Below are 11,374 nucleotides of genomic sequence, written 5' to 3' on the forward strand. Positions count from 1 at the left end.
ACACCGTTTCCAAACTACTGTCATTCATTTCTTTGTGGACAAAGCACGTACCACACAGAAACATGCACCTTCAATAAAGTCATTGACTACCAATAATTGCATGGAGTAATAAGCCAAAACTTAGTAGATATACCCATATGCATATACTGTCTATATATATCGTGATGGTACCTATGCCTGAGTGTAGACAATGCAGGCTTACATTAGAACAAACACTGTAACCGAACCTTATCAATGCGAAAATGTCTGTCAGGTCACGTTCAGCATATATCCTGTCATCGCGCCGCCCACCGGTTTTTCGCGTTGTCTCCTGTTTTGCATACCCCTCCTCTTTCTTCCCAAAACCAAGAATGTTCCTCCCTCATAACAGTTAAAGCACCCCCCCGTTGAATCAAGCGGGGAGACGGGTTTCTTCTACAGCGTGAGCGTACTATCCGATGCCCAGTGAACGGCAAACTCACAGTAAACATTGGGATATGCCTTTTGGACAGTCGCTGACTCATTCATCTCAATGCTATTCAGAGAGATCAAGACACGCAATATAAAGAGCGAAGCGAAAGGCATAAAGAGAGACGGCACTTAGCGTTTCTTCTTACCCGAGAAACTGGACTGTGAAGTATCCAGTTTCAGTAGCATCGTGGCTTTTCCTGGAGTGGCATGTTCGAACACTGAAACGGATCGCGTTGAACTCCTGCTTTCACCCAAAGAGGTATAATATTTGTTGGCATGAAATTTGTCAATAACGATAATTTGTCATTAACGATAACGATATATGCACTGTGTGGAGTTAATGCCCGGCATGTCAGTAAACTGATTATGTTGCATGTATTTAAGGATGGGTTGATACATATTATCAGTCAAGTGTATTGGTATCAGTGTTCACGTAGCTACGTAGCAGACCCAACTATTTCAGTGTTAGATTAGCTAACATTCAAAGCACGCACCTTATGAAACCAGTCGCGATCCGCAGTAGCAAATAAGTATTCATTCATTAAAACTGCACGCACTGCAGTTTTAAAAACTTGTCTGTGCTAAACACCATGTTTAAAGTCAAATAAATTATTAGGCTGATACGGCGTGATAAGGCTAACTGGGGTCAAGCTTTGTCCAACTTGTACATATTTTAACGAATGGCGTTAAAGCAATATCTGAAGGTCCACATGAACCCGAGGCTGTATCTTAACACGCATCATTGTATTAGCATTCAATACGTTCGATTTAATACTCCGTGGAACGTGTGTCACCGTTATATGAACGATCGGAACGGATGCACGTCAGGTGCGACAAGTGTAACAGTCTGAAGTCACAATTAAATGACGCTCAGAGAGAGCTATATGTGCGGGCGGCTTTTAAACGCTACGTGGAAACCAATTACGTGGAAATGGTAAATATGCAGTTCAGTTCTGAATTGGAGTACTGACAACTTTTATATCGACTTGCAGGCGCTGGATGCTAGAACCATTTCACGTTTGGCGTACCAACAACTACTTCACCGTGCCTCTGTTTGTATTGTGCAAATCGTAATTGTCTGATGGATAGTAGGCTACTGCCGACCTGGATGTCCGTGCTGTTTTAGTGCTATTGAAAAATGACTGGGTAAACCTGAAGTGTTAAGAGTAACTGAAGACTAATCAAAACAGCCAAAGGGATTATGATGACTTTGTCATCACACATTAGGAAGTGTATTTTCGTTTTTATTTTTTTTGCATCATTTTTGAGTCGCTGGCAGGAGTCAGTACAGTATGAGAAACATATTAAGAATGGGAGAATCACAACCGTAAATAGGGGCTGTGAAAACAAGACTATTAAATGCCTTTTCTCTAGCACCTGCACCTTCATTTCTGTATAATAATTATATGGATTAGCCAATGCATGTTGGTGCTTTTGTTGATATCAGCACTGGTGAATATATGAATACTTGACTGTGGATTGACCTTACACTAAATTAAAAGAGGACTAAAAATGTTTCATGAAAATCAAGGGTCCTATTTTGATGCTTAGCATCTCTTTGTCTCTCCAGTGTGATTCGATTAATTGAGTACTCCAAGTCAATGTTTTCTCCCCTCTCTCTCTCTCTCTGTAGGGTTCAATGAAAATGTCCGTCTACGTGCATGAGAACCGCAAGTCCCGGGCCAGCTCGGGCTCCATGAATATCTACTTGTTCCACAAGTCGTCTTATGCTGACAGTGTGCTGATGCACCTGAACGCGCTACGGCAGCAGAGGCTCTTCACCGACGTGCTGCTGCACGCCGGCAGCCGCTCCTTCCCCTGCCACCGCGCCGTGCTGGCCGCCTGCAGCCGCTACTTCGAGGCCATGTTCAGCGGCGGCCTGCGTGAGAGCCAGGCCAGCGAGGTCAACTTCCACGACTCCATCCACCCCGAGGTGCTGGAGCTGCTGCTGGACTACGCCTACTCGTCCCGGGTCATCATCAATGAGGAGAACGCCGAGTCCCTGCTGGAGGCCGGGGACATGCTGGAGTTCCAGGACATCCGGGACGCCTGCGCCGAGTTCCTGGAGAGGAATCTGCACCCCACCAACTGCCTGGGCATGCTGCTGCTGTCGGACGCCCACCAGTGCACCAAGCTGTCGGAGCTCTCCTGGGGCATGTGCCTGAGCAACTTCCCCACCATCTGCAAGACGGAGGACTTCCTGCAGCTGCCCAAAGACATGCTGGTTCAGCTCCTGTCCCATGAGGAGCTGGAGACGGAGGATGAGAGGCTGGTGTACGAGTCGGCCCTCAACTGGGTCAACTATGACCTGGAGAGGCGGCACTGCCACCTCCCGGAGCTGCTGCGTACTGTCCGCCTCGCCCTCCTCCCCGCCATCTTCCTCATGGAGAACGTCTCCACCGAGGAGCTCATCAACAAGCAGGCCAAGAGCAAGGAGCTGGTGGACGAGGCCATCCGCTGCAAGCTGAAGATCCTGCAGAACGACGGCGTGGTCACCAGCCTGTGCGCCCGGCCCAGGAAGACCAGCCACGCCCTCTTCCTCCTGGGCGGCCAGACCTTCATGTGCGACAAGCTGTACCTGGTGGACCAGAAGGCCAAGGAGATCATCCCCAAGGCGGACATCCCCAGTCCGCGCAAGGAGTTCAGCGCGTGCGCCATCGGCTGCAAGGTCTATGTCACGGGAGGCCGCGGCTCTGAGAACGGGGTGTCCAAAGACGTTTGGGTCTACGACACTCTGCACGAGGAGTGGTGCAAGGCTGCCCCTATGCTCATCGCCCGGTTTGGTCATGGGTCAGCTGAGCTCAAGCACTGCCTCTATGTGGTGGGCGGGCACACGGCCGCCACTGGCTGCCTCCCGGCCTCCCCGTCGGTGTCTCTGAAGCAGGTGGAGCAGTACGACCCCGCCACCAACAAGTGGACCATGGTGGCGCCGCTCCGGGAGGGTGTGAGCAACGCGGCGGTGGTGAGCGTCAAGCTCAAGCTCTTCGCCTTCGGGGGCACCAGTGTGAGCCATGACAAACTGCCCAAGGTGCAGTGCTATGACCCGCTAGAGAACCGATGGACCGTGCCCGCCACCTGCCCCCAGCCCTGGCGCTACACAGCTGCCGCTGTGCTCGGCAACCAGATTTTCGTCATGGGAGGAGACACCGAATTCTCTGCGTGCTCCGCCTACAAGTTCAGCAGCGAGACCTACCAGTGGACTAAGGTTGGGGACGTCACGGCGAAACGCATGAGCTGCCAGGCGGTGGCCTCGGGGAATAAACTCTATGTTGTGGGTGGCTATTTTGGCACGCAGCGGTGTAAAACTCTGGACTGCTATGACCCCACGTTAGACACATGGAATAGTATTACAACTGTGCCATACTCACTCATCCCCACTGCCTTCGTCAGCACCTGGAAACATCTTCCGGCGTAGGCAATTCCCTCAACCAAGGAGGTACAAAACTTAATCTTACTCTCTGGAACTAAGCCAAATGTCAGTAATCCTGAGTATGTTAACTGAAAGATTCTATATCGTTGGAATTATGGGGTAGGTGTGAACAGGGAGAATGCAGTATCAGTGATGTTGCTTACCACATCTTTTTATGCCCAGGGAGATCTGAGACAGGCTATGCACCGTTGCCACTTGTACTGAAAAATGAATGAAAGGCCTGTGGTGGATACGTTTCATGAATTACAAATGAGAGTCAGTACTAGAGTATCCCTCCCCTTAAAACTGGTCCTGCATGGAATCACCTTACTACACAGAAACTTGCCGATTTAAAAGAACCGAAAGAATACACACATTTCCATCTGCATAATTCAGGATGTAACTGGAATGCCAGACAGATTGGCAGCATGACAGATACAATAGCAGCGTCCTGTCCTTGATTTGTGCGACGCCCAAACGCGTGCGGCACGAGCACCGTTGACAGGAATCCATGCTTAGGCCAATGTGCAGATTCTCATTTGGCGGACTCGGTTAGATGTCAATTCAGCAGCCTGTTGTCCTTAAAGCACACGCGGGAGGTGGTGCTGAAAGGAATAAGCGGTTTGCTCCCTGTGGGGAAGTGAAGAGGTGCCCCACGATGCAAGGGCTCCTCGCTGATAGAAAGCAGAGCGGAGGCTTGTCCCGCCAGTAGTGCTCACTCCCCGGACAAGAAAGTCCCTGTAAGCCTCTGCTCCCCCGCCGTCGGCTCGGCTTTGTGCTAACCCCGTTTGATGATGATAACCAGACCTGATGGAGGCAGCACTGGCAGCCTTTTCATTTTCGTCCTCCGATAATGGCCAGCTGTTTCTGTGAAAGGAAGGATGCAGAGCTCTACACCGCAGCTCTTCCAAAGCCATCTGTCATAAAAATTCATTTCGAAAAGAAAAACAAAACAAAAATGTTTCTGGATGTTCTTGCGAATCGGGAATGAATCATAGATTTGACCTTTTGATGGTATAGAATGGAATCAGGCAGACAACCTGAGCATGATTCAAAGCGCCTCTGATTTACAGACAGTGAAATGTCAGAGTTTTGAAAATGTAATAGCACTAGTAGACAAAACAATGTCTTTCAAGCATTCTTTTGGCCTCCTGACAAAAACAAAAAAAGACTTGCCAATAGCAAGAAAACAACTGCGATAAATGAGTGTTGCCAATTAAATTAGACCGGTAGTAACCAGTTTGGCTTTGAACTCATGGCTCTTTTTTTTCAGTCCCGGAGGCTTTAAAATGCCAAGGCCAGGAATTCCATCACAGCCCTCATTTACATATGGAATGTTGCCCACCTATGTTGTGCAATAAATTTCAAAGCAGAGGTCCCTTTGTGACTGGTCATTAAGTCATTTAAAAGAGTCGTGAGCAGTTTTAGTGAGGCCCATGAACAATGTCATTATAGTGTACTTCTCAGGCTGGTGGGAGGGGAGAGGAAAGGGAAATCGCTCACAGAGTCTGTTTTTCTCACCGATTTGTGTTCTGTTGCTATCTGACCATGAAAACTTTGTTGACTTCATGCCTCCCTGATCCCCCCCCCGAAAAAAACCCCCCACCCCCTTAGCTGCAGTCCTTGTACACTGCGCTGGTGACTCATACAGCTCCCAAACCAAAGTTTACCCATGACAAGCTGTTTGTGATAATAGCAATTGTGGAGTTTTGTGTCCATGCTAAAAATGAATAGTGCTAGCAGTTTCAGGGTGGGTCAGAGGGGTGAGGCCATGAGTACTAATGGATTTAATGGATTTTAAACCTCAAAGGCTACAAATCGCCAAGCAACGTGTGAAAAGCCAAGTCAAGCCAAGCTTGGCAATCACATAGCAAGGAGAAAGTAGCATGAGGACAACAGGGGTGTGGTGCAAAACACCGCTAATACAGTGAAGTGTGATTTTACTAATATTTTTAAGGGAGCCAAAATCACCTATTAGTGTGGTTACTCTCAGATGAAATGTACTGAAGTTCTGTATGAGAGGGAAAAATGTCAGAGTCTGAGGTTCCTATAGTAGCTTGTTGACAGGAGAAAGTCTCGGATGAAAATTTGCACCCTACCTACAAGTACCAGTTCTCAAAATGTGAAATGACAGTGGAGCTCATTGAAGCAGAAAGTAGATTCCCATCACACCTTCAGAAAAAAAACAATTGAAGGCACTTGGATTTGAATGAATACTGTACAAATAGGGATTTGTGCTGAAATATGCGCACTGAACCGCACTTGCTTTAAGCGGAATATGATTTGATGCTGTTTGTATTAAGGCGAGCGCTGCCAGGTCTATGGTGTATTTACGAGGCCCTAGTGCGTGGGAGCAGGGGATGAGAGAGGAGGAGAAGGGAAGGGGGGGGAGTCCTTTCAGTCTTTTACGGAGGACGGCGATGGAAATTGTTCGCTAATTGCTATTCTTCCGTTGTGACTTCAGGACAGACACAGAAGCGTTCGCCAGAGATAACAAATCATTTTTATTACCCCCCCAAATTAAAGGGAGCTTCAGGGAGGCAGAGTGGGAGGCTCACAGAAGAAGCACTTCTTTTTCTTTTTTGCAGGACCCATTATTGTGCGCACTGAAGGAGGCTGGCAGCACAGTCCCTCAGTAAACCAGACCACAGGGGAAGATAATCCATTTATGTTAGACCTACACTATGCATAGACTTTTCTAAAGCTTTGGTATACGGGAAGTGTGGCAGAGAGGCCAATTTAAGAATGTAATATACAGTCTGGATTGGTGTAAAGGCAGATGTGTGGTGAAAGGTTTCTTATTTAGCATGGCAGAGTTTGACTGTGAACACTAATTAAACTACAATTCAGAGGAAACAGACAGGCCCAGAAATGTACACAAAGACCCCATTAGTGTGTTTGATATCTCAAACACCTGCCTCCGGTATAACAGGTGGAAGTGTTTGTACAGTCTTTTATTTTGTTTCTATTGAAGACCAAACATGTAACTATGGAAGTGCCAGTGTTTCCCCTGCTATGTTACAGTGACAATGCCTGCTGTTAAGAACTCCCCACGGCTCAATTCTTTGTTAAGAATTGCTGCCCACTCCACCCCCCTAACCCCCACACCACCCCGCCCCTCCTCAATCAAAAACTTTCACTGCTTACCCATTCGGTCACCGTGTTTCTGCCCCCTTGCAGACGAATGCCCTATGGGGAGACCCTGGGAGGGAGAACAATGTCTATAGCCAAGACAATTGAGTGTATTCTCTGAAAAATGAGTTATGTCTTTCACATGACAATGTCAACTTAGTCAATACACTACTAGACTAGACAAATATGTCAAATGTTTTGCTTTTCATAGTTTGCTTTTCATTCACTGCAGTATCATAACTGCAATAATGCACTGTCTCATCCTTTTATTGAAATATGCTTTGTTTTTCTCTCCACAGATCACCCCATTTTTTCCCTCAACACATATACTGGATTTCAACTGTGAAGAAGCACATTTTATTATTTGGCATGAAGGATAAACTATTGAAGTCAGGGGTTGGTATGCGACAGAGGGGACAGGACGGCAATGTTTTAATATGTGCCACTGAACAAACATGAAGGACCAACCCCTGTCTTTTGACGATTTTTCTTTGCTCGGCAATCTAGAGGCATTGATCTTAACAGGAGCAAGCCGAACAGTGCTGGAGGTAAGGCTCTGTCTAACTGAAGGGTTGACCAGCCCCTGGCAGGAGGAAGAGGGAGAAGATTAATGGACATAATTTTTCATTAAAGGACTAGGGTGTACATGAGCGGGCCATTCTGAGTTCCTGTTGAGCAGGCTAGTGGGATGTTCGAAATGGCTGTCACCTCGTGCTGTGACAGTTTGAAGTGCCCGCAGCAGCTGCATTGAGTAAGAGCTGATTCATGTTTTGACATGTCATTTTGAGTGAAACTACAGCTGGACCTCTGCAGCCATTGAGAGGCTGAGAAGTATCTGCGCTTGTAGACATGGGCAGAGGTGCAGACAGTGTCAATAAGTGAGTCCAGGGAGGTGAGAAACACACTATTAGCTTCTCAGTCAAAAGCAGATTAAAAAAAAAAAACACAAGGACCTGTTTGTCTTAAGACCTGGCTTTAATGTATATTCTAGTCTTTATTTATGATGGAAATGTGCTTTGTTTATTCTAAGAATATTTAGGTTTGGGGTGGGATGGGGTACTTAATTTATTGTTTTGCTGCTTGTATTCTTGTATAAGCCCACAATCTTGTTTTGTACCATGCATGGCCTGCTTTGCAATTGCTCTTCTTAGATTGGGCTATTGTTTTTGCACATTTTGATTTTCTCTGACATGGGAACCTCCCCCCTTGCCTCCTCAGGTCTGGTGTTAAGAGGCAAGTGTTGGTGGTAGTGGTGGTGAGGGATCTGTAGGGGGGAGGGGGCTTATGGGGAGTGTTCAAGTTTGAAATGGAAGGATTATAGTGTCAAAAGGAGATTCTTTAGAAGTGACCCTCCGCAGTGAGCAGTTGTACGGTATCCTTATAAAGGGAGTCTCAGCTGGGGATGCACAGAATCCATGTGTTTAGCTTCAGGTGAAGACACTTTTAGAAAAACATATTTGGTAGAATACCATATAGCATCTCAAATCCCACTAAACCTTAAAAACCCTTAAAAAGTACTGTTTCCAGTAATGAATCTGTATGTGTTAATGCTAAGCCAGCTGGTGTGTAAATTCCACATCTTCCGCAGTAGGGTAAGGCAGCATATCCCTTACAGTCATGCAGCCAATAGCTGCGTGAATCTTCCTGGGCTGAGGGTTTTCCAAAGTCCACTGCTGTTCTCTGACTGGGAAGTCCAGCAACATCGTTTGAGTTACATTTCCCTAATGCATCTCAGATTTCTGCGGTAGGGTCTGCAAAATTATTGCCATTGCTGTCGATCATTATAATGGGCCTCCCACAGGCAGTACGAAAGAGATTGTGCGGAGAGTGCATCAGATACAGATGTTCCAATAACTGCAACACTGTACAGTTTCTCCTCTTTCGCCAACACAAGATAATTCTGCTTTGAATGAAGTGCATGTCATCTGGCCATAATCACCACATTTCACTAATAAATATTCACTCACTGTACTTTGTATACACTGTATACATATTTTTTTTTCATTCCGCAAATGACTATTCACTCTTTTAGGAAGCACAGAGAAAATAACTGCAAATGGGCATATATGTGTCAATGGAGAAATGTGAGTTTCAGGTTCAGATCATCTGGGTGAATTGGAAATCTTCCAGACAGTTATTGTGGCCAAATCATGAATTCAGTACATCCCTAGTCTCGACCACACCCCTCCTGTCTCCACTGTGAGTTGAGAATAACACAGAAAATCAAGACTGGTCAGTACGTGACTGCAGGCAGCAAACACTTATCCAAGTAGGAGGCCTTTGTGTGGAAATGAAAAGAAACAAATATCTCACTAAGCAGCTGTAGTGTATTATGGCTTTGTCTGCTTCAGTGTCACTGTTGTCTTCCCTCTGTGTCTCATAGTATGCTCAAGTATCTTGTATGATTGCCTGGTCCCTGCCTGATTTGATCAAACTTGTATTGTCTTATCTAAGGTAAATCTAGCATTAACTATCGCTACTGAGTGTCATTGATGTAAAGACCTGTGTATTACATGGAGCGAGGTATGCAAAGACGACAAATGGGACATACATCAAGTATTCAGAGTTGAATACTGTCAGCCTCAGTAAATTATGCTCATTTTCTGGAAGGACATGCAGAGGCTTGATTTGGACATTGTGAAAACAACAAACAACAATAAAAAAAATCTTCCCTTGAAAGGACCCACTGACTTAAAACAGATTACTGTTATGCTATTTCCTCTGCATATTTGCAACATTCTCCTCGGTCTTGGATTGTAATGAACCCCTGTGTGGTATAATAGATTAAGGGAGTTCTGGCATGCTGTACAGCCCCTAATTTCAACGCCAAACACCATTCACAGCACACTGCACTTCTAAACCTCAGAATCAGATAAGGAGTTCCGCCCATTTGCCTCAAGAGTTGCTATAGTAACACCCAACAAAGAGTCACCTTCCAGTTCCAGCACGATTGTTGAGTGTCTCTCATGGATGCTGTCTGACGCTTGCTTGAGACTGATTAGAAAAATATATATGTATATATGTATTGTCCTTGCCCTGACTGAGTGTGATGTGCTGTGTGCATTCACTAAAATATGTTAGTGCACGAAACATGACAATGCATCAATGTGGGATTGTTTCATTTTGTTCAGATCTGAAATGCTTTTGGACTACTGCAGTTAAACATTTTGTACCTAGTGGATTTTTTTCACAATGTGAAATTCATGGCTAATAAACAAGAGTTTTTCTCTTTACTGTGAATTGTTTGGTCATTGCTCTTCTCAGTGTCCTGTCATTTCTGAAACATAATGCAGGCAAATGTCACAACACTGAGTACTCACACTGCACTTAATACAAGTATATTTCAGTACACAGGAATTTATACAGTACTAATATCCTGCAAGTATTTATTTTAATCCCATTTTTATTTAGCCTTTTTGTGTGAAAAGTTTTATTTCTAGTCCACTGTCAAACCCTTTCAACCTGCGCTTAAGCATGTAAAGCATGTAAAGGTACCCAGAGTACCAAGCTGGCTCCACCTCACCTTTCTGAGCCAGACCTGACACTGCCTCAGTGGAGGTTTAAAACCCAGTAACGAAACACATCAGTTAAACTGGCTGGCTCCTCACACATGGCTCCTTGTACATGGGCAGAAATCAAGTGAACCAATCAAATGGGCACAGTAGGGGGTTCAATCATGCTGTATCACCTTTCAAATGAGCGTGTACCTGTTTCTCCCAAGCGGGTCTTCCCCTCTCATCTCTGCATCACACTCAGTCAACTCACTTTGACCCATCCAGACACCTTTGCATGTCTCTGAACAGACTGTCTCCCTGATGACTGTTATTTTTTTTTTAACTAAACAGAAGCACTATTGATGCTTTCCAAATTACTTTACGGAATTTATTTGGTCATGGAAATATTGAAATATCAGACCTATACTGAATAATTTTAAATTTGATGGGTAAATTAATAGATCTCTGTAAAGGTATTCCATGTTCTATGCTGTCACTTCACTTTGTATTTGTCTTTTTATCTCTTTTTTTTGTAAAGCTATTTGAACTGTAATTGTGTGAAAGGTGCTAACTCAAAATGCTTTTTAGTGCAATGTGCATCAAATTGTTTATTATAAATTATATTACACTAATAGAGACTATAATTAATGATAGTCAAATGAAAATGAAATCTAAAGGGGACATAATTAGGAAACCTATTTGTTCCCTGTGCCCTATTTTGTAGCATGTATTCAGCATTTGCACTGTTGGAAGGAAAAAAAGTATATTCTCATGCTGAACTGAGCAAAAAGAACCAGCTCACCACACAATTGGAGCGAAGATTTCAAAATGTGATGACATTATTACATGTTCAGAAACTGTCCTGAATTATAGAGTTGGTCATACTGTA

At 45.0% G+C, this 11,374-nt stretch overlaps 1 protein-coding gene across 1 annotated transcript; it reads left to right on the plus strand.

The window, feature by feature from the left end:
- Positions 1 to 386: 386 nt before the first annotated feature.
- Positions 387 to 10,127, plus strand: LOC118777259 (ectoderm-neural cortex protein 1). Its single transcript, XM_036528059.1, has 3 exons — positions 387 to 709; positions 2,084 to 3,886; positions 7,291 to 10,127. The coding sequence occupies exon 2, from the start codon at positions 2,090 to 2,092 to the stop codon at positions 3,863 to 3,865; it is 1,776 nt and encodes a 591-aa protein (XP_036383952.1). The 5' UTR covers positions 387 to 709; positions 2,084 to 2,089; the 3' UTR covers positions 3,866 to 3,886; positions 7,291 to 10,127.
- Positions 10,128 to 11,374: the final 1,247 nt, after the last annotated feature.

The sequence above is a fragment of the Megalops cyprinoides genome, chromosome 4, assembly GCF_013368585.1.
Source record: "Megalops cyprinoides isolate fMegCyp1 chromosome 4, fMegCyp1.pri, whole genome shotgun sequence".
Classification (NCBI taxonomy): Eukaryota; Metazoa; Chordata; class Actinopteri; order Elopiformes; family Megalopidae; genus Megalops; species Megalops cyprinoides.